We start from the raw sequence: 24,882 nt of genomic DNA on the forward strand, positions 1-24,882 counted from the left end.
CGGCGCCGGATATAGCCAAGAAAAGTGATATAGCCAAAAAAAGGTTACAGAGACCTAACTTCTCCCTACTCTCACACAAAACCCTCCCCTTCTGGTTCTGTAACCCTAAGACCCCCCTAGTGGTGCCTAACCCTAAGACCCCCCCCGGTAATGCCTAACCCTAAGACCGCCGTGGTGCTAGCTCTAAGAAACCATGGTGGTGCCTAACCCCAAGACTCCCACTGGTGGTGCCTAACCCTAAGACTCCCCTTGTGATGCCTATTCCTAACACCCCTGGTGATGCCTAACCTTAAATCTCCTCCTGGTGCTCAGTCATCGCCGCATTCATGGCAAACATATACTGTATGTTATTTTGACTTGATATATCTGTAAGTGAATTAACTGATAAAACCAAATTTAATGATCTACCCAAATTTAGTCACCTACTGATATAACCGATCTTGTAGCTGCATTTATATAGTTAAAACAAATCTCAGCTATATCCAGCACCCTCTTATAGCCATAAAAATGTTTGGCTATGTTCAGCACACTTTTATAGCCGAAAAAAATCTTGGCTTTAAAAGGGTGCCGTTTTATAGCTGAAAAAAAAACTTGAGCGCCCTTCTCACCACCCTATAGCCACATGTTTTCGCTAATTACATTGAAGTTTTTGGTGGCGCCTTTTTTTTTTACACAGAGGGTTCAGTGCCCTTTTGAAATGATACCCTGTTCACTTCACTTCCTTCCCGCCTCCAGAAGTTTATGGATTTTACCTTATTATTGCACTACAACTATTTTTTAACCATTTTCTCTCTTCTATCAGTAACAGGCATGTGTGATAGTCATTTATCTAGTTAATCTTTAGTAAATCTGTTTGGCCGTCTCTATGTTGCTACATTGAATGATGTTTTGCATTTTATTTAAATGTACTTCTAAAAAGGCATTAGCACTTTTGATCACTCTGCTGAAAAGCTTTATGGAGATGAAGATTTCATTTTTCAGCACGACCTGGCACCTGCTCACAGTGCCAAAACCACTGGTAAATGGTTTACTGACCATGGTATTACTGTGCTCAATTGGCCTGCCAACTCTCCTGACCTGAACCCCATAGAGAATCTGTGGGATATTGTGAAGAGAAAGTTGAGATACACAAGACCCGACACTCTGGATGAGCTTAAGGCCGCTATCGAAGCATCCTGGGCCTCCATAACACCTGAGCAGTGCCACAGGCTGATTGCCTCCATGCCACGCCGCATTGAAGCAGTCATTTCTGCAAAAGGATTCCCGACCAAGTATTGAGTGCATAACTGAACATAATTATTTGAAGGTTGAGTTTTTTGTTTTAAAAGATTTTTCTTTTATTGGTCAGATGAAATATGCTAATTTTTTGAGATAGGAAATTTGGGTTTTCATGAGCTGTATGCCAAAATCATCAATAAGAAAAACAATAAAAGGCTTGAACTACTTCAGTTGTGTGTAATGAATCTAGAATATATGAAAGTCTAATGTTTATCAGTACATTACAGAAAATAATGAACCTTATCACAATATGCTAATTTTTTTAGAAGATCCTGTGTATATATATATATATATATATATATATATATATATATATATATATATATATATATATATATATATATATATATAATTATTCTTATATATTATCGAACTCTGTCCGATTTCTAAAAGCCTGGGTGACATAACAACCACCCTTCCTCCTCTGTATCCTTAAAAGTTCCATAACATTAAGTTGAAAGGGCTCCATTTGTCACCTAAAATGCTACTGTGTAGAGCAAACTCGCCAGGTCTTTGCTGGCGATAACAACATATTATTTATCGCTTCCTTATTCCCCCTTTTTTTTCATGAATACACTTCATTCAATTTACCGACACAAACAACGTTTTCATTACCGCACTATTACCGCATACGGTAAAACATGCGTTAAATTTTATGAATCCACTATCAACAACATACCATGCTGTAATTTACCACTTGGGCGATAACGCATGCGGTAATGCTTTATGAATCAAGGCCATTGAAGGGTGTTGTATTTATAGTTTAAATGGCATTTGTATGGGCTGAAAGTGAGGTTAAGCAAGAATTTTGAGCAGAAAATCCCTCTGCATATTAGGCTCCCTCCCCAGTCTCTACAATGCAGCACTGGGTATCACAATAGCCTCAATTTTTAAATATTTGTAAGAAAGTCAAATTAAGAGTTAAGTATTAAATACTTTGTTCTCCTAAAGGGACATTCATTTCATAGATAGGTAATTTATTGTGTTGTATATGTGAATTCAGAAAGTGTTTTCAGAGCAATATAGGCAGTATTTCTTTTAAAGAACTGCAGTAATTATTATCACCATTTTGTAGGCTTACCTCCGGCAAACTAAACAAAGTTTAAACATTATATATATATATATATATATATATATATATATATATATATATATCCCTATAAAGATAGGAACAGATGATTTTGTTGTTGATAAATATATTTTTCACCATATTTTACAGTGTTTTAATGTGTTCTCCACTATTCCTTTGTTTATTTATTGTGTTTACCATTTTCAAGAATATCTTCATATAATTGAGTGAATACACAGAGTCACCACTAACAACAAAAAAGAGAGACCTAGTTTTCCCCTCACACATATACTGTAGAGGAGATCCGCACGATTGAGAAAGGAGAGAACAGGAAACATTTCTCAGACACATATTTTTCACTTTTAGCTTTTATCCTTACACTTCAATGAACGTCAGTAGGGTGTCTGTAATTTCAATGGAGCTTCTTTGCTCCACTTTATGGTATGTAAGCAGAGGCATAACTACAGGGGAGCAGCCCTTGCAACTGCAGGGGGGCCCCGAACTGTAAGGAGGCCCAACTACTACTTCACTTCCTTAAAATATAGGGGTCCATCCTTCAGATCAGGTGTTTTTGTGGCTACACTTGTAATGGGTGTGAAAATTATGATGTCCACACTTGTTTTATGATCTTTGCAAGATGAGCCCCCATGGCTTGAATGGTCACAGGGGGTTGGCAAGGGAAAGGGTGTGAACAGTGGGGGGCCCCCATCAATGTTTTCCTGGGGGGGGGACATTATTTATAGTTCTGCCCCTGTATCTAAGGTACTTGTTTACTTTACTTTTCCAGCCTAGTTTGCCAACAAAAATATCTGCATGTTCTTTTATAACAAAATCAGATAACAGAATCAGCAGGCCAAGCAGTTAACTGTCCTGTTGTCCCCAGTACCCTAATCACACCTGCCCCAGGTACTTGTTTTTCACAGAGGCCAACTATAGCTCTGAGTAATCAGCAATGGATCAAAAGTACTACATACTTCCCTTTCTGTTGTATGTCACTTTCAGCATACTGATGTAATTATGCATGTTTTTACACGAAACTTGTGCTATGGTCTGCAAAGTGTTAGCTAACAAATGAAGTGTTATGCTGGATGTAACTATAAATACAACAAATAAATAAATAAATAAATAAACTGGCACTAGAGATAAAATATATGCCATGTCCTTATCAGCATTCTCATATGTTGGGGAACATTAAACGAAATAACAGCAATAGCTCAAAGCTAAATTTGCTCTAAGTTTAGTATGATACATAATGTTTTTCAATAGCTGTAGCCATTCAATACGGAAAACAAGAAGACAGTGTACATGATCTTTTTTTCTGCACAGTACTTGTGTGTCTTGAATAAAATCTTAAAACCAGCTTAACCGGCTGTTTATCCTCCAGTAATTAAAAAGAAGTCACAAAATGTCCACAGATCACGTACAAGAAAAAATGGTGGGATGCTTTGTTCCAGAACATAGATGCTGCAGATATGAAGTCTCAGGAATATCTGTTTTTATCTGCAGCACACAATTGTTTCCCAACATATACATTTTTATATTTCACTTTTAGTATTTTATACATATCTTCCCTTCTTTTAAAAGAACAATGTGTAAGCTTATTTGATGTAGCCTGCTAAAGGCAGTGGTACTGTGGTATGTAGCACCACCCTCAATGTAAATTTTGGTAACAGCAGGGATTACCACTTTTTAACTGCTGGAAATATATTGTATATTTGCTCATTTTATCTTTAGATTAAGCAAACACATTTACACAAATGTATTCACACAAACACACATTCACACAGCACTAGAATCCTGGGTTTAAAGAGCATCTGTAACTATAAAAAATTCCCCTGGGAGGGGGCACTCACCTCAGGAGGGGGAAGCCTCGGGATCCTAATGAGGCTTCCCCCATCCCCCTGTGTCCCACGGTGGTCTTTCGCTGCCCCTCCAAACTGCGGGCATGTAAATATTTACCCTCCCGGCTCCAGCACAGGCGCAGTTGCAGCTCTCCGAAATAGGCAGAAATAGCCAATCCCAGTCGGGTCCGCTCTACTGCGCACTTGCGCAGGCGCAAGTTTCCTGCGCCTATGCAGTAGAGCGGACCCGACTGAGATTGGCTATTTCCGAATATTTCCGAGCCGAGAGCCGCAACAGCGCCCCCGCTGGAGCTGGGAAGGTAAATATTGCACAACCTGACAAATTGTTGGCTGTGCATTCAGTGGGCTGCAGCGAGACCACCGTGGGACGTAGGAGGACGGGGGAAGCTTTGATAGGATACAGAGGCTTCCCACTCCCTAGGTGAGTACCCCACCAGGAGAACTTTTTTTTATTACAGCGTCTCTTTAAATCTCAGCCACCATATACATGAAGTGTTTCCTCTCTCCCCATGTTTCTGTTGGTTTCTTTGGGGCACTCTGGTTTCCTTCGATTTCCAAAATACAATACAATAATACAATACAATGACATTTGTAAAGTGCTTTTTGCGAAACCACCATCTAATAACACTGTACAGCGCTGCGATCTAAGGCAGCGCTGTACTGGGGACAGACGAGTGACACGGCTGTCCCCTCTGTAGGCAGGGAAGTGATCCGCTGTCATAGGCTGAAGCCTATGACAGCCGATCATGCTGATTGGCTGGCGCGGGGAGGGAGGGGGGAGTACATAAAAAAAGAATAGGAAAATTTATTAAAAATGAAAACAGTAAATATTTATTACAAAAAAAAAACAATCTTGGTAGCGATCAGATCCCACCAACAGAGAGCTTTGTTGGTGGGCAGAAAAGGGAGTGGGAATCAGTGTGCTGAGTTGTACGGCTCTGCAGCAAGGCCTTTTTAGGTAAAAATGTCCTGGTCACTGGGGGGGGGGGGGGTTAAGACCGTGGTCCTCAAGAGGTTAAAGATAACTAATGCATTAGTTTTTAAATACTACAGGCGCAATTCCCATTGGGAAACATCATGTAAGCTTCTTTTCAAGTGACACTACACCCCTCATAAAATTTCCTCTTTTGCTCCTAATACATCTCCATTATGTTGGCACTGCAATTCCTCTACCGGGTACTTATGTGCGTATGGTATGGGACTGCCTTCCTATTCTGCATTTTTGGATGCAGGTGGAGGACCTGATCAAAAATTTCTTTCCTCTGACTTTTAAAATCTCTTCTCAGTTGGCCTTACTTCTTGTAGGCCTCAACACTCTGCCTAAAAATATACAACCACAGGTATGCAACATATTGTTAACTGCCCAATCCATTATCTTTTCAAATTGGAAAGACTCTGCTCAACTCTCATTATTTTTGGTCAATAAAAACATCTCCCTAGAACAAAAACTTAGAAATAGAACTTTAGACCTCAATTCTGTTTTCACCCTCCCCAAGTCTTGGTTGCAATATAATTACTAATCTTGTTCCTCTTTTTTAGGTGGGAAACATTATTTCTCTGGTCTGACCTGTTCTTTTATTTGGTCTCATTGGTTCCTTTGATTCTAGTTACTAGATCACAATAAGTATGCAAATCATAGCTATTACTTGCATTTCGCTCTTCCCCTCCCATGTAATATTTTAACTATTGATGGTTGTTAAATCCGCTGAGTTCGATAGTTTTTTTCAGTTTAGACCTGTGTCCCATAGTACCAGTCTGTGTGGCCAAGTTAATGGTTATCATGTCCTGATATGCTATTATGATGTATTCTGGGGTATCGCTAATTCTGAATTTGCTATGCTATAATTACTGTATACATTTTTCTCTATGCTATTTGTGAATTATTGCTTTCTATTCTGTTGATATAATATTCATCCTTTCTGACTACTATGCACATTATTTGTATGACTAAATTTAATTAAAAATTATTATGATGAAAAAAAATGCCAGGTCAACTAGATGGCTTTTCAGTTTGGACTTAAAATTCTTCCAGGGATGGAGATGTCCTGATTGGGTGGGGCAAGGAGATCCAAAGTGTAGGGGCAGCATGACATTGGACATCTGAATACAAGTACATGAATAGAGATGGCCCGAACGGTTCGCACGCAAACGTATTCGTGCAAACTTCGCTGGTTCGCGATCGAACGCGACCTATATGCGAGTTCGACCCGCCCCCTATAGTACATCATTAGGGTCAACTTTGACCCTTTACATCACAGTCAGCAGGCACAGGGTAGCCAATTAGGCTACAATCCCTCCTGGAGTGCCCATCCATATAAAACGCAGGCAGCTTCAGCCATTTTACTCACTCATGTGGCTGCAGTAATTAGAGAAGGGAGAGAACCTTGCTGCTGACATAGGGAAAGCTTAGTTTAGTTAGGCTCTAATGTTAGGCTTGTTAGGTTGCTCCTTCTTGTTGATCTTATTGATAAAAAGCACCCCTCATCCTCAACAGCTCTTTTGAGAGCTAATGCTGTTCTCGTGATCTATTTTTTTTTGTGTGTCCCCCACAGACAGTTGTGTTGCATATACAGCCCTGTCAGTCAGTCAGTCGCAACTACTGGTGGGACCTTGGCCTCTTGGTAATTCCTACTGTGCCACTGCTAGGCCCAGCACATTCAGTGACTACGTGTGTGTGTGTGTGACCGCTGCACATTTGTAATACCAATCACTGTATACCCACCTGTTCAGTGCACCTACCTACCTACGTGAGCACACACAGTGTTATATTCCAGTCACTGCACCTGTTCATGGTACCTGTGTGTGTGACAGCTGTACATTTGTAATATCAATCACTGCACACCTACCTGTTCAGTGTACCTACCTACCTACCTACCTACCTACGTGACCGCAAGCAGTGTTATATACCAGTCACTGCACCTGTTCACGGGAACCTGTGTGTGTGACAGCTGCAAATTTGTAATACTAGTTATTGCATAACTGTTCACAGTACCTGTGTGACCACACGCTGTGTAATATACCAGTCCGTGCATCGCTGTTAACTGCACTTGTGTGACAGCTGCACATTGTTTTGTAATACCAGTCAATGCATAACTTTCACTTCACCTGTGTGACTGCACATTGTGTTAGTCAAGTCAGTGCATACCTTTCACTTCACCCCCACCCCGATATGGACAAAACAACAGGCAGAGGCAGAGCCAGAGGCAGACCCAGAGGCAAGCCAGTCGGCAGGTCTGTTCGAGGTCGTGCTGACATGATTTCGTGCGGCCCTGGCCCAAAGTATAGTGCTCAGAAGAAGGCACGTCCCATCAACTTCCAAGACTGTCAGGACGCGGTTGACACACAGAACACCTCGTCTTCCGCAGCCACCAGCGCTACTACAAGCGCCACATTCGCTGCATTTGACACTTCGCAGGAGTTATTTGGTGGGGAATTAACTGATTCACAGACATTATTGTCTAGATGCAGGAAGGAGGAGAAAAGCACCGGCACTGCTGTCATTCACTTTATTCAAAAATCTGACATAGTGTACATGGTAAAAACATACATATATGAAAAAAATTGTGGCATAAACCCAGGGTGGACGTGGATGGATGCAGTGGGTGTAGAGGGTGAGGAGACTTACAGCCGTTTCACGCTCATGCGCTTCATGCGCTTCTACGGAGGCTGCATGTATCCTCGACTTACGTGTTTGGCCTACTACGCACAGGTTGCCTGGGAAACCTAATAGAGTGTTTCCCATACAGGCCACCATAGTCGGGAAGTGCCTGGCATCATCTGCCCCAGGCTGCACTCGTACTTTGAGCAGCCAATAACGGGGCAAGCTGTGATGGTAGGAAGGCAGATCTTTAAGCGGCAGGACACTGCATGCCGACTTAGTAAATGTATTCAACAGGTAAGTTTATAAGCCGCGCTTAGGGTAAATTTTTGATTATCTTAATGTAAAGTCAATTTACTGTAAAGTCTGTTCACAACTTGTGTCTTACTACAAACGTTTTTTAGGTGGTGCGCTCCAGTATTACAACGTCCTCTGGTTACAACTCAGTAAACATCCCATATACTGGCGCTCTCTGTCCAGAGATTATAATGTATCCACCAACACTAAAAATCTTCAAGACGTGTCTACACCTTTAAATATAAAAAATATAAAAAAGACATATCATTGTGCAGGATGTCTCTATATTGTTTGACACCTATGTGCTCCCAAACACCGCACACTATTTGCACCACCAGTGCCAACAAACACTTCCACCGGGGAGAAAAGGGTTCACACCCCCCCCCCCCCTGGGTCCTTGCTCACCAGAATGTCTCTTTAACTTTGCGTATCTCTCAACGTCGTATCTTGTATCAGTACACGAGCACCTCACAAAGATAAAAACCTTATCATGTGTAAAACCAATTTAATAGGAAGCTTCTTGCTTAAAATATATATGCGTACATTAAAATCTCTTGAAAAAAGCCCATAATATAGTCACTGTTGCCTCCAGGAAGTGTTCCGGTCTCGGCTGCGTGTGCTCTTAGTTCATTATTCAGCGCGTCTCTCTAGGCTCCGCCTTACCGGTTTTGTCATCGATAATGACTCATCAGGGGCTAGGGAGCATGCGCTGAAACTTGTGTTATGTAGCTGGAGTCTGTCCAGCCAACCCCGCCCCCCCTCCCGCCTATTGGTGACTATATTATGGGCTTTTTTCAAGAGACTTTAATGTACGCATATATATTTTAAGCGAGAAGCTTCCTATTAAATTGGTTTTACACATGATAAGGTTTTTATCTTTGTGAGGTGCACGTGTACTGATACAAGATACGACGTTGAGAGATACGCAAAGTTAAAGAGACTATCTGGTGAGTAGGGACCCGGGGGGTAGGGTGTGAACCCCTTTCTCCCCGGTGGAAGTGTTTGTTGGCACTGTTGGTGCAAATAGTGTGCGGTGTTTGGGAGCACATAGGTGTCAAACAATATAGAGACATCCTGCACTATGATATGTCTTTTTTATATTTTTTACATTTAAAGGTGTAGACACGTCTTGAAGATTTTTAGTGTTGGTGGATACATTATAATCTCTGGACAGAGAGCGCCAGTATATGGGATGTTTACTGACTTAGTAAATGTATTGAAGTCTGCTCACTCCAGTCCCCTCCTTGCAGCCTCCGTAGAAGCGCATGAGCGCGAAACGGCTGTAAGGATCCTCACCCTCTACACCCACCGCATCCATCCATGTCCACCCTGGGTATGTGCCACTATTCTTTTCATATATGTACGTTTTTACCATGTACACTATGTCAGATTTTTGAATAAAGTGAATGACAGCAGTGCTGGTGCATTTCTCCTCCTTCCTGCATCTAAACAAAATTTATGCCTGAGCACGCTGAAGATCCACAACATCCATACCTGGTTACCTGTGACTGTGCGCCCCCCCCCCCTCCTCCCCTTAGAGAAGACAGTGACTGCAGTGCCAACATCTCTGTTCTTTCTTGCTTCATGACATTTTGACAGACATTATTGTTACAACAAGATGTAGGCGCTAAGCAAGTTACACCACCTCATATGTCTGAGTTAGGCGACACTATGGCCGTAACATGTGAGGAGGAGGATGAAGTACCTGCTGTTGGTGCAGTTTATGAGGTGTCTGAGGCAAGCGAAGCTGGGGAGGATGATTATGATGATACGGATGCAACGTGGGATCCTAAGAGACAAGATGACCAAGGGGACAGTTCAGAGGGGAGAGTCAGAGAGGAGTATGAGGAGAAGAGTTGCTGAAAGAAGCAGGTGGAGCTCGTCTTCAGAAACAGCTGGTGGCAGTGTCCAGCGCCATGTATCGCCACCAATGGACAGCCAGCCAATATACCTTTCAACGTCAGCTGCTGAGGCCACCACAGTGCCATCACCCCAAACTTTTTTTTGTGCCTTAGACCAGAGCAATGCTATCTGTTCTCTCTGCCACCAAAAATTGAACTGTGGAAAGGCCCACAGGGACAACTGCCTTACGAAGTCACATGGAGAAAAGGCACAAACTGCAATAGGAAGGGCACCAGAGGAAAAGCAGCATACAAAAGCAAAGCCACCCCCCTTCTCCTCTTCCTCCATCAGGTGCATCATCTTCAGCCGCTTTCTCCCTTGCACCCTCACAATCACAGCCACCCTCCTCTCACCTTGAGCGGTTCCTGCGCCTCTGCACACAGCAGCAGCCAGGTGTCCGTGAGGGAAATCTTTAAGCAGAAGAAGCCAATGTCTGCCAGTCACCCCCTTGCTCTGCGTCTGACAGCTGGCTTGGCAGAACTGTTAGCGCGCCAGCTGTTACCATACCAGCTGGTGGACTCTGAGGCCTTCCGAAAATTTGTGGCCATTGGAACACTGCAGTGGAAGATGCCAGGCCACAATTATTTCTCCAAAAAGGCGATACTCAAACTGTACCATGAAGTTGAGAGGCAAATGGTATCATCTCTGGCACACAGCGTTGGGTCAAGGGTCCATTTGACCACGGATGCCTGGTCTGCCAAGCATGGTCAGGGCAGGTACATTACTTACACTGCCTATTGGGTCAACCTGGTGACCGCTGGCAAGCAGGGAGTACATGATTGTGCAGCGGACCTAGTTGTGACACCTCCACGGCTTGCAGGCAGGCCTCCTGCCACCTCCTCTCCTCCTGCTACATCCTCTTCGCTGTCGTCCTCCTCCTCCTTGGCTGAGTGGCAGTTCAACTCTACTGGTGCTGCAATCTCCTCTCCAGCTACACAGCCCCAGCTCCCCAGGGCCTCCTATGCTGCATGTCAGGTACGACGGTGTCACACCATCTTAGACATTTCTTGCCTCAAAGCGGAGAGTCACACTGCAGCAGCTCTCCTGGCTGCTCTGAACAAACAGGTGGATCAGTGGCTGACCCCACACCAACTGGAGATCGGCAACGTGGTGTGTGACAATGGCAGCAATCTCATTTTGGCTTTGAATTTGGGAAAGTTGACACATGTACCCTGCATGGCACATGTGTAAAATCTCATAATTCAGAGATTTGTGTCTAAGTACCCAGGCTTACAGGACATCCTGAAGCAGTCCAGGAAGGTGTGTGGGCATTTCAGGTTTTCTTACACGGCCATGGCACGCTTTGCCGATCTTCAGCGGAGAAACAAATTGCTGGTGAGTTGCTTGATTTGTGATAGCCCGACTCACTGGAACTCAACACTCCTGACGTTTAACCACCTGCTACAACCGGAGAAAGCCAGTATCTCTACAACTACAGCCAAAGAACACTCTGGGGAGATGGGGATGTTCTGGCCGAAGTAATGGACACTCATGCAAAATGCCTGAAGGCTCATGCGGCCATTTGAGGAGGTGACAAACCTGGTGAGTCACAGTGAAGGAGCCATCAGCGACTTGATACCATATGCTTTCTTCCTGGAGCGTGCCGTGCGTAGAGTGGTGGATCAGCCTGTGGAGGAGCTTGAACAGGAACAGGAACAGGAGGAAGAGTTGTGGGATCAATTTTCAGCAAAAGCAGATGATTCCTCAACACCTACGGCAGCACAGAGGGGGGAGGAGGAGGAGGAGGAAGAGTCATTTGGGGAAGAGGAGGCAGATGATGAGGAAGGTGTTGTTTTGAAGGAGGAGGCGGCGGAAGAACAACCGCAGCAGGTGTCGCAGGGGGCTTGTGCTGCTCAACTTTCCCGTGGTATTGGTTGTGGCTGGGGGGAGGAGGAGAACTTAGCGGACATCACTGAGGAAGAGCGGTCCAGCCTGTTGAGGGACCCCCGTATAAAAAAACTCAAGGGGAATGAGCTGTACTGGGTGGCCACGCTACTAGACCCTTGGTATAGGCACAAAGTGGCGGAGATGTTTCCAAATCACCAGAAGGCAGAAAGGATGCAGCACTTGCAGAACAAGCTGGCAACTATGCTTTACAGTGCGTTTAAGGGTGATGTCACAGCACAATGGAATAAAGGTACCACTGCCAGTAATCCTTCTCCCATGTCCACGGAGGCAAGGACAGGATGCTCCAGCGATCTCATGGTGATGTCGAACATGCGGACATTCTTTAGTCCAACGCCTCGCCTTAGCCCTTCTGGATTCACCCTCCACCAATGCCTTGACCAGCAGGTAGCCGACTGCCTGGCCTTAAGTGTGGATGTAGACAATGTGAGCAGCGATGAACCCTTGGACTACGGGGTGCGTAGGCTTGACCTGTGGTCAGAGCTGTCACAATTTGCCATCCAACTTCTGTCTTGCCCTGCCTCAAGCGTCCTGTCAGAAAGGACCTTCAGTGCAGCTGGAGGCATTGTCACTAAGAAGATAAGTCGCCTAAGTAAAAAAAGTGTTCAGTACCTCACCTTTATCAAAATGAATGAGGCATGAATCCCAGAGGGCTACTGCCCACCCGAAGACTAAGTCATTCCCCACACACAGCATCTCTGCCTGCACGCCGTGTGACTGCCTGCACCATGACTAAGTCGGTACCCGCACAGCATCTCTGCCCGCAGGCGCTTGACTGCCTTCTCCGCCACCACCAACAGGGTCCAGGACTCCAGGCTAGCAGCGGCCACTATAATAATTTTTCTGGTGCGTGTACATGCTTGCCTAATTTTTCTGGCTGCACTGCAGCTGCAACAACAAAACAAAAGGCATGTGCATGTGTCAATCCCCCTTCGTGATCGTTACCTTGCCACGGTGAAGGGGCTTGCATATCACACTGAAGCAATGACCGCCGGCTATATGAGTGTCCTGGGGAGGGGGGGCTCACCAAGATAATAAGGTTGTTACTTCATTGTGGACAGACCAAATTCGATGAGCTGAACAGTCACTGTTCTGTCATTGTGCTACCTCAGCCCGGCGACCATATGGGCTTGAAAACCGCCATGGCCTGCACTCTCACCATGGTGCACACCAGTCCAGCACGGCCTTCACTACACAAACAGCTGTGTGTGGCGTGTTACACAGTGAGTTTGGTGTGTCAGTGTGAAGCAGTACTCTAATTACACTACCTGATTGATGTATACACATGCAAGATGTTTTAAAGCACTTTAGGCCTCCAATTTAGCATGCAATGTGATTTCTGCCCTTAAAACACTGCTGTGCGTCAAATCCAGATTTTTCCCCGGGACTTTTGGTGTGTATCCCACCCCTCCATGCAAAAACTCAGATGTTAGACCCCTTAAAACATCTTTTCCATCACTTTTCTGGCCAGCATAAATGTTTCTAGTTTACAAAGTTCGCCTCCCCATTGAAATCTAATGTGGTTTGCGAAAGTTTGCGCGAACTGAACTTTTGGCGAAGGTTCGCATTCGAGGTTTGCGATTCGAATATCGGAGGTTCGAGCCATCTCTATTCATGAACATGTTTCAGACTGTAAACAAGGGTTTAAACAGAAAACCTGGATTCATGAGTATGTATGAATCATAACACCATTTAGCCTCTGTCCTTTCAAAGTTTTTTTTGTCTTTTCTTTTCAGACTGGATGACTTTTTAAAACTTTTGTTTGTTGCTGCTCTCTGGCTGAGAGATAAGTTAATTATTGTGAGTGTTTACCTATAGTGACAAATACTGCCAGAGATTAGAACACTTAGGAAGTCTTTTTACATTTCAAAGTGGGTACAACTATGTGATATCATGTCAGATTGAGCCTACAGAACCATATATGTCTGTATCTGATTCAAAACTTCTTATTGTACAGTTCTGATCCAGTTCTGTATAATGCCTGAAGAAGAAACTTAAAAGTTTGAAAGCTTGCAATGAACCATGTACAGTAAGGCCTGGTCCACACTAGGTCCGGAAACGTATCCGTGGCTCCGTTTTTAAAACCTGATCAAAACCGGAGCCACGGAGTGTTCCCTCTAGCTAATTTCTAAAACTTGTTAAAATGTATAATGGGAGCGAGTGGGGAGCTTACCTACTCCTACTTCCCCCGCTTTGGTTCATGATCAGGTTATTTTTAATGAATTGATTTGAATGAGGTAAGCTCCCCGCTCGCTCCCAGTATACATTTTAACTATACATTTTAACAAGTTTTGGAAACTAGCTGGAGGGGTAGCAGGGACCCAGGTGAGTGGAGGGAGAATGTCTGCTGCCACCCCCGTCCTGCCTGCTATACCCCTCCAGCATGGCGGCTGCCTCTACCCCCGGCTGGGCATACGTTTCCACGGACTGGAAACATATGCTACAAAAAAGGCATTTTTAGGAAAAACAGGGGGAAGAAAAAATGGATCTGATCTGCAATGGACCTATTGTGGCCCTAGCCTTAGTCATTAAATGTATCACCGGAATAAACATTTGTTGGGTTATTTTCTGCATATTTACATTATACTAGTGGACCTTTAAATATTACCTGCAATCCCAAAGAGCCTGGGTTTCCTAAAGTCCCTGGAACACCCTATGTAATACAAAACAAGTATAAGTATAACTTTCACATAGGATAGCATAACCAAGCCATAACAATTACAACTCAAATATACATTACAGATAGCATTTCTAGATATTAATACATCTTAAAGACAGATGATTATTCTCTAATACAAATGCATGTAATGCTAACATATAAGTAATAGCAAATGGATGTCTCAACTTTGAGATTTCATTGAAGTCATGATGTTTTGCTATTTATTACCAATGTTTTTTCTTGTTTTCTCAACTTGTTTCAAAATAAAAAAAGGAAGGAATTCCTGATGCCAGGAGCATCAGGCATAAAGGATTGCTGAAAAAACACAAGCATGTAGTGCATCCTATTCTGATAGCAATTTATTGCCTTCCACAAAAGGTGGATCTTTTAAGAAAATTTCCTAAAAGTAAGCATTACAGTATAATTCATAAAAATAAGCAGTAGCAAACAAGGCAACAAGTAAGTATTATGGTCCTAGCAGCAATCACAGATTTTGAGTGGCAAAATACACATAACTGTGTTATGCTGCTTGAACTACCACAACCTGAACCCCCACAGTCTGCTACCAACAACCCACAAGGAGGTGATCCTGAATCCATCTCAGTGATTCTGATATATTTTTATGTTTTTGTAAACTATTAGTATCATATCTTTCACTTTGCAGTTAGAAGTTGTATTAAAATAAATACAGCTGAAAAATATTTTGTGTATGTAACCTCATTTCAAAGTGCAAACCAGAAACGTTAAAAAAAGTTTGAATATTTTGATAGAGTTGATGCTTTTCTAAACCCATTACATAATAAAAATAATTAGATACACATCAATGTATAACAATTCAAGTATCTTAATAAGACATGTTGTATACTGTATAAATCATTTTTAATGTATCTAGACAATATATTGTTCTAAATTATCTTTGATTCTTATAACATAAAATTTATATCAGCTGTGACTCATAAGTAATTCCTTGTTTCCTTGCCAGGTGATTTTGGGCTTTAAAAACACATATGAATCCATCCCTAGATGCTTAAAAGAGAGAAAGCAACAAGAGAAACATATTTTACCCCCAAATCTCTATTTGCTGGTCACCAGCTGCAGCTGCATATAATTAGATGGTTAGAGGGATACTCAGATCACCCCAAAACATCACCAAGAGGCAGCGCCTTAATTAATAAAGCAAGCTTACAGTGACTGATACTGCTATGTTTGTGCTAGACTCTGTATGTGCCTTTAATTGGGTGGTAAGCTCCTCCCTGCAGCACGGGGCATCCCACAGCAATAAGGTGTTTGGTCTTACTACCACCCCAGCATAGCTATTAGGACAATGCTACAAGTACTGTATATCATGACTATTTAACATTGATTTGTAAAATTGGTTACAAATGAATGTTGGGTAGATTTTACTGCCATTGAGTGAGACATGTAAGTATACATTTTTCTATGTGCAGTAGTCTATTTGTGGTATAATGCTCAAGGTGTACTTACATGAGACAGCTAAGCACACGCTTGTCTCCCCAGGCCAGGAAGTCCTATTTTTATCCAATGCTACTGTTTTGTGGCCAACCAGCTTATGTCCATGCTCCATATTTTGACTGCTGGCTGACTACATGCATGTTTTTGCTTTTTGTTCTTATTTTTGATGGTATAGAGATCTACAAAGCACTTTTTTTCCAGGTTTATATTCAGCTACAACTGGTGCTGATTGAGAGGCCTATATCTAATTACTATAAGGACCTGTAATGCTTCTCGCCTGTTTATCAGCATGGGTTGGCTTTATATTTTGACTGTATGACAACATCTTTATAGATGAGACAGCTATGCATAGGTGACATTCAGTACAGGAACTGGGAGCAATTAGCTATTACAGACAACACCAGATCAGCCAGTCTGCTGGCTGATCTGGGCAAAGATGTTACTTTTTTATGTTTTTATATCAATGTCTGTGTTGTCTGTACAATGAAAATACACTTCCTCAGATCCTGAACCCTGCTTTTGTTTGTTTGTGATTAAAAAAAAAGAAAATAAAGAAATGTTTAAAGCATAGGACTGTTTCAGATGCAGGGCAGTGTCTGCTTACTCTGACCTATATTGGGGGCCCAATAATGGTCACCTGAGCAACTGCAAAGGCTTTTGACAACGGTAGTTATATGTTTCTGAAGGCTGCAGCCAAGAGATCTGCATTAGGAGTGGCTGTCATCAGCAACAGTGTCAGACCCAGGGCCGGCGCTACCATTAAGGCAAAGGAGGCAGCTGCCCCAGGGCACCAGAGCTTGTAGGGGCCCCCAGTGGCTACAAGAGGGAAAAAAAATTTCAAATCGGCCTTATAGTTTTTGAGAAAATCGATTTTAAAGTTTCAAAGGAAAAAAACAAATACACATTTAAAAACCTGCCGACTTTAATGGTTAATAGCAAATCCACCTTAAATGCTAGAAACCCTAAATTTGCAGGATATGTTAAGGAGATCATTAGGAATAAGAGGAAAAAACAATTTTTCAAAAAGACCTTATAGTTTTTGAGAAAATCGATTTTAAAGTTTTGAATGAAAAAAGTATACTTTTAAATGCGGTAAATGTCACTTTTAGTAGCAAACCTAACGGTAGTGTAATTTTACATGCATCAAACGAAAGCGCAATAAATTTCGTGACAGGGTCTCCAGGGGGTCTATACGCAGCCGCAGCGCTTTGCCAGGGGTCACTATACAGCCGCAATATGGCTGTATGAAGATCCCTGGCATTTTTTCCTATTTTCCCATTTTTTTTTATGTTTAGAGTGTGGGAATTAAAAAAAAAAAAATTATGTGGGATCCCCCCTCCTAAAACTTTTTAACCCCTTGTCCCCCATGCAGGCTGGGATAGCCAGAATGTGGAGCTCCAACCGATTGGGACTTCACACCCTGACTATACCAGCTGCAAAAAAGGTCCCCTAATGCCGATTTTTGTTCCGGGGTATATGTTGGGGGGGGCCCCCCAGGTTTATTTTGCCCTGGGGCCCCATTGTTGCTTAAACCAGCCCTGGTCAGACCTCAACAACAGTGACAATTTTCAGTCATCTGGATCTAAGTATCTGCAAAATGCATGGAAATTATTTGCAGTAATATATTGCAGAGAGAGAGATAACAGTGAGGCATAGACCTAATAACGCAAAATCCTTTTGCAATGTCACTGAATTTATGTCACAAACCCCTGGCTTGAAGGAAAGCACTTATTTATACCTTTACAGAAAAGTGAGCTACTGTGTACTATTTTGTTGATTTTTTTTTTAAGGTTAACATTCCATGAGATCTAGCCCATTGCCTATATAATGCATATATAATAACGCATTGCATGCTAACAAGTAACAAATATATCCAATGTATCTGATGCATGCTGCCATTATTAGTAAGACAATTAGAACAAGCAAATGGAATCACCACAGATTTTAAATAGAAACATTTCCAATTACATGGCCAAATTCTATTGTATCATAGCAACATATTACGTAACATCAAAAGTTTCCTGAAGTGCAAAAAAGGGTTTTCCTTCTCATAGCTGGCACAGTCATGGGCCTAAACTGACATTTTATTTCCAGTCATAAAAAATATTCTAAAGTTTTCCTTTTGCAGACCTTTTTGTGTCTAAAGTGGATTAACTGTAACTATATTTTTAAACACAAAAAGACAACTGGGATGTTTGGGAAAGGTTATTTGGTCCAAGGGTGTTTTTCAACTTACCGAAACCTTACAGCACCATTTCCTAGATAGATCAGTAATTCTGTTCTTGATGCAAATGTAATATGGGAATGATCGTATTTAAAATAAAAATTTTATGGCAGAACTTGCTCTGCATTCACGGCAAAAGCAGGACCACTATGACAGCCGATCTGGAATTTTCCATTATTACCTATATCTTCTATAGCTGGAGATCATTCACAATTAGTGTATATAGACATACATAAGTGCAGGGTTGGACTGGGCCACAGTAGTACAGTTTTTTCCCTCGGTGGGCCCCGCCTCCAGATCTCTGGTGGGCCCCCCTCCTTCTCTGACAGAGCTCCAATTGCTGTCTGCAGCACAAAAATTCTCTTCTCAGTGCTGTAATCCCTCATGCTGAGAGCAGTGGCGTAGCTAAGGAGCTGTAGGCCTCGATGCAAATTTTACAATGTGGTCCCCCAAGCACTCTATACATAACAATTGATATGACGCACCAAAACCTGCCAATGGCAACTACAGTGTCAGAGGTGCAAGAAAGGGATGGGAAATAGCTTGTTAATGATTACCACTGTTCAAAGTATCTATAGAAGTGATTATTATGAGCACAGGGCCAATAGAGAGGTAATACTGTACACTGTAGTTGAGGGAGGGCCCTTCGGGGCCCCTTTGGCCCAAGGGCCCCGATGCGGTCGTAACCTCTGCAACCTCTGCGGTCGCAACCTCTGCAAAGTAGGACATTACTTTATATTGAAGGAGGGGACTCTATGCAAAGTTTTGCTGGGCAGCAGTGTCTCTGAATTACAATGCTGCTAAGATCATGTACATTTGGCCCTATCCATAATACATCATGACCACGCCCACCTTCCAGTGCATGGTCACGCCCTTTTTTCACCGCAATCATGGAATGTGTGGGCCCCAGGTTGAAATTTCTTTGGTGGGCCCCCAGTGTCCCAGTCCGACCCTGCATAAGTGTGCTTGAATGTCTTAAAATGGGACCATGGTCAATATGTAATAAATAATGTTAACTTTTTACTGCCCATTTAAATGTACTGGCATGTCACCACCAGTTTGTACAGTACAGCCTGACTTACTGTGTTTAATACATCCTGACAGAGCCTCAAGGGCAGGGGCGAAACATGTTGATGCAAGCTGAATAATGATCTGCACATGCCCCTTAGTTGCTACTGCTAGATCATGGTTACATTGGTCCAGAGCCACGCAGAGGTTGTTGTTTCAAATGCCCATCCTAATGTCCATCTTTATAGCAACTTCTAAACCAACCTCATTATACGGATGTTACAGGGTGTCTAACCATGGATTGGTAACTAGGCTATAAGTATTGCTCCAAGTTGTCAAACAAGGAACTGTTATGCGGCATACATGAGCAGTTTGAGAGGTAGTACAACATCTTGCATTGCTCCGGAAAAAAATCTTCCTATAAGCTGGTGGAACTTCATAATACATTGTGGACAAGATGTTTATATATTCAACAGCAGATGGAATATTTTGTTGGTGTTCAGCTACTGACCTGGTGACCACACTGCAGCAATTATTTGTTAAAGCGGTTAGCAATGGCATGGGATGTTGTGGAATAGGTCTAATGGAAATTTGCCCAGCTATCTTTGCATCATATCAATCTGTAATCTGTCTGCTGGCTTCAAAACACTGATTTGATTATTCTCATTAAGGACTGTTGGAAACAGCCAGTAGTATTATGCTCTACTTTACTTCTCTGTGACATACCTTGGATTAGTAAAAAAAAAAGGATGATTGCTCTTTGTGACATTCATGATTGCAATTGCTGGATGGACTCTGTATATTTTTGACCGATGCTATATAATAAAATCCCTGTCTCTGTGTCCTCCTGTGCCCCTGTGTCCGTGCATCCGTTACGCCTGACACTGTAGCATGGCACATAGGCAGACTTCAGACACGCGCATGTGGTTCTCAACCGTGCAGAGCCTAGCGCCTATTTATTAATGGGCAGGCCTTTCTACTGTTTATCAGCAAACTTGGATAGAGGCCTTTTATAATTAAATGGATGGCCATTTTGCAGGATTACAAACCAACCTACATTTATTTTACATGGGCTATATGAACTGGATTGTTCTTGTTGCAGCCGTGTGCAACCGCTCAATTAGCAGCAGCATGAGCAGTACGGCGGCATAGTGGTTAGTGATCTTGCCTTGCAGCACTGCCTGGGTCCCCAGTTCGAATCCTAGCCAGTGCACTATCTGCACAGAGTTTGTATGTTCTCCCTGTGTCTGCATGGCCACTCCAGTTTCCTCCCACATCCCCAAAACATACAAACAAGTTAATTGGCTTCCACCTAAATTGGCCCAAGACTATGATACATACAATGTATGATACAGACATATGACTATGGTAGGGATTAGATTGTGAGGGACAGTTAGGTGACAATACAAGACAATATACTCTGTACAGTGCTGCGAAAGATGTTGGTGCTACATAAATACTAAATAATAATAATATATGTGGGTTTGTTAATTAGATCATATTAGTCGGTCCTATCATGTTGTGTGAGTAATTTCAATCCTTGTAGATGTATTGGATTGTCTAACAGTGAATTTACCATCATTAATTATAGGTAGCAAATTTTTATTGGCTGCCTATCACTATGTAATGCCTATATATTTATGAAGATAAAGGTATTCATTCACAGCTTTATAGAGCGAATACTATGGCTCAAAACTTTTTCTATAGAGCTTGTATTGTAGGTCTATACAATATACACATTTCTCAATACTAAATTGTGCAAATAAATTGCAGTTAAGCAGTATATACTGGTATTTGTGTGTGTGTTTTTTTTAATTACTGTGCTTATACTGCTGGGAAACTAAGTTAAAGGGGCACTACAGTGAAAAACTATAAATTTTATAATATGTGCAGACATATACAAATAAGAAGTACATTTTTTCTAGAGTAAAATGAGCCATAAATTACTTTTCTCCTATGTTGCTGTCACTTACAGTAGGTAGTAGCAATCTGACAGAAGTGACCGGTTTTGGACTAGTCCATCTCTTTATAGGGGATTCTCAGGTATATATGTATTTTCAAAAGCACTTAGTGAATGGAAGTTGCTCTGTCCAACTGCCAAAAAACTGTGCAGGGAAGCTGGCCAGCATCATTGTTTAAATCCTTTTTCGGGAATAGCTTTATAAAGAATAAAAGCCTTGCTGAGAATCTCCTATTAAGAGATGGACTAGTCCAAAACCTGTCACTTCTGTCAGATTTCTACTGCCTACTGTAAATGACAGGAACATAGGAGAAAAGTAATGTATGGCTCATTTTACTCTTGAAAAATTGTACTTCTTATTTGTATATGTTTTCGCTGTAGTGCCCCTTTAATCACATTGTTTTGTACATACTCCCAAACATTTTTCTAATATAAATAGAGGGGGCATTTTCATATTTCAAAGCAGAGCTAAAATTAGTAATGCAAGTACAATGATTTAGTAAACAGGGTATCATTTTAATATGTTATAAGCACACTTTATTCTGAGCAAACTAACACTTTGGAACAGGTACAGAAATTAAAGCAATCAGGAAAATGGAAGGTTTCATTTACCAAGAAAGCAGGGGCGTAGCAATAGGGGTTGCAGAGGTAGCGACTGCATCGGGGCCCTTGGGCCAGAGGGGCCCCATGGGGCCCTTCCTCAACCAAAGCATTAGCTGTTTATTGGTCCTGTGGTGGTAATAATCACCTCTATAGATGTTTTGAATCGTAGTAATCATTAAGAAACTGTTCCCCATCCGATTCTTGCACCTCTAATACTATGTATGACCAAGGCAGGTTTTGTTGCGCCGTATCAAGTGTTATATATAGAGTGCTGGGAGGGGCCCCATGTAAAACTCACACCGGGGCCCATAGCTCCAAAGCTACGCCACTGCAAGAAAGGTTAGATAAACAAAGTTTATTTAGCTTGGAAGAAATACATTTTTATGTAACCTAGTTAACATGTAAAATTTTGCTTGGAAAAATTGCTTTTTATCCCTAGGTGCGTATGGAGGACAAGAGAACATGATCTACGCAGGGAAGATAGGTAATTTACCATCTTCCTCACAGCAATAGTTCAAATCTGGAATATCTTACCACAGAGATTTATTTTGGCAAATTCTATTATTGCATTAAAGAGGGATTGGCTTCTTTCCTTAGTTAACATGCATCCACAGTAGAGATGGCCAGAACGGTTCGCAAGCAAACTTATTTGCGCGAAGTTCGGTGGTTCGTGTTCGTGGTGAACCGCGAACTATATGCGAGTTCGACCCGCCCCCTATACTACATCATTAGGCTCAGCTTTGACCCTCTACAACATAGTCAGCAGATACAGGGTAGCCAATCAGGCTACACTCCCTCCTGGAGCCCCCCCCCCCCCCCCCATTATAAAACGCAGGCAGCATCAGCCTTTTCACTCACTCGTGTGGCTGCAGTAATTAGAGAAGGGAGAGAACCTGCTGACATAGGGAAAGCTTAGGCTCTTGTGTTAGGCTTGTTAGCCTGATACTTATTGCTAAAAGCACTCAACAGCTCTTTTGAGAGCTAATGTTGTTCTTGTGATCTATTTTGTGTGTGTGTGTGTGTGTGTGTGTGTGTGTGTGTGTGTGTGTGTGTGTGTGCGCGTGCGTGTGTGTGTGTGTGTGCGCGTGCGTGCGTGCTTGCGTGTGTGCGTGTGTGCATGCGTGTGTGTGTGTGTGTGTGTGTGCGTGTGTCCCACAGACACTTGTGTTGCATATACAGCGACTTTTTCATTCATTCAGTGACTACCTGTGTGTGTGACAGCTGCACATTTGTAATACCAATCCCTGCATACCTGTTCAGTAGTGCACCTACCTACTAGACCACAAGCAGTGTTATATTATATACCAGTCAGTCGCTGCACCTGTTCACAGTACCTGTGTGTGTGACAGTTGCACATGTGTAATACCAATCCCTGCATATCTGTTCAGTAGTGCACCTACCTACGTGACCGCAAGCAGTGTTATATTATATACCTGTTCACAGTACCTGTGTATGTGACAGCTGCACATTTGTAATACTAATCACTGCATACCTACCTTTTCAGTGCACCTACCTATGTGAGCGCACGCAGTGTTATATACCACCAGTCACTGCACCTGTTCACGGTACCTGTGTGTGTGTGTGTGACAGCTGCACATTTGTAATACCAATCCCTGCATACCTGTTCAGGGTACCTGTGTGTGTGACAGCTGCACATTTGTAATACCAGTCACTGCATACTTGTTCACTGCACCTGTGTGACCGCACACTGTTTTACATACCAGTCCATGCATGTGAGAAAACGCGGAAAAGCCACCGCGTGTGCTCAGAACAAGGCGGCTGATTCCGCATCCAACGCGGCGGTTTGCACGCGTAGGCCTACATCTGCCTGTATGGCTGAACGCGGAAAAACCGCCGCATGCCCTGATAGCGGTGCGGCTGGTTCCGCGTCCAGCGCGGCGGGTGGTACACAACACATGTCTGGTGTGGCTGGGACTGATAGTCCACACAGGTTCAGAAGGACGCGCGCGCGCTGAGAGGCAGAACTTTTATGACAGCCAGAAGGGAGTCAGCTGACCAAGCCGGTCAGCTGACGATTCTACCAGTTCCCATTGGTCCAGCACTTAGGGGAGGCGCTGGAGAGCGCTCTTGCTATATATACTGGGTGCTGGTCATTCGCTGGTTGTCTGCCGTTGCGATCACTACGTGGAAGCACTCAGACCTTATTGTCAGAATCTGTGTTATCATTCTGTTATACTTCAGACTAGTTCCAGGGTGTTGATGATCAAGGACCTCACACCCAAGATTAGGGACTTGTGTTATCATTCTGTTATACTTCAGACTACTTCCAGGGTGTTGATGATCAAGGACCTCACACCCAAGATTAGGGACTTGTGTTACCATTCTGTTATACTTCAGACTAGTTCCAGGGTGTTGATGATCAAGGACCTCACACCCAAGATTAGGGACTTGTGTTACCATTCTGTTATACTTCAGACTAGTTCCAGGGTGTTGATGATCAAGGACCTCACACCCAAGACTAGGGACTTGTGTTACCATTCTGTTATACTTCAGACTAGTTCCAGGGTGTTGATGATCAAGGACCTCACACCCAAGATTAGGGACTTGTGTTACCATTCTGTTATATGTCAGACTAGTTCCAGGGTGTTGATGATCACGGAGCTCACACCCAAGACTAGGCATTGTTTATTATCTGTTATGACTTACTGCTTTCCTGACCACTCTTCTGTTCACTGATTCGGTACTTCGCTATATCTGATACTCTATTGCCAAACCCTGCGTGCCTTAGGATTTCCGTATCAGCCTCCTGTCTTTGTACTCTGTATGTTCGTGTGTTTCCGACGTGGCTTGCCCGACCTTGAGAACTATCTCCTCAGTTTAAAGATAGTTCACAGATCAGTCAGTGATGCCCTCCTATTGGTGTCACTCACGCTCTGGTCCTTTCCTCTCCCAGTCTGACTCCTCCCTGCGGGAGATTCTCAGGCTGCTGAAAGGTACTCATTCCCTAGTGCAGTATTCCTTACTGCCTTTGTACCTGTCCTCCAGATATTGTTCTCAAAGTACTACTGTTGCACCAGACACTC

At 42.9% G+C, this 24,882-nt stretch overlaps 1 protein-coding gene across 1 annotated transcript in view; it reads right to left on the minus strand.

Moving 5' to 3' along the window:
* Positions 1-24,882, minus strand: part of COL21A1 (collagen type XXI alpha 1 chain) — a 197,684-nt gene that overhangs the window by 104,850 nt on the left and 67,952 nt on the right. The window contains exon 10 of the mRNA XM_068279365.1: positions 14,520-14,564. Within this exon, the coding sequence (XP_068135466.1) occupies positions 14,520-14,564 (45 nt within the window). The remainder of the gene's footprint in view (positions 1-14,519; positions 14,565-24,882) is intronic.

Source organism: Hyperolius riggenbachi, chromosome 4 (assembly GCF_040937935.1).
Source record: "Hyperolius riggenbachi isolate aHypRig1 chromosome 4, aHypRig1.pri, whole genome shotgun sequence".
Classification (NCBI taxonomy): Eukaryota; Metazoa; Chordata; class Amphibia; order Anura; family Hyperoliidae; genus Hyperolius; species Hyperolius riggenbachi.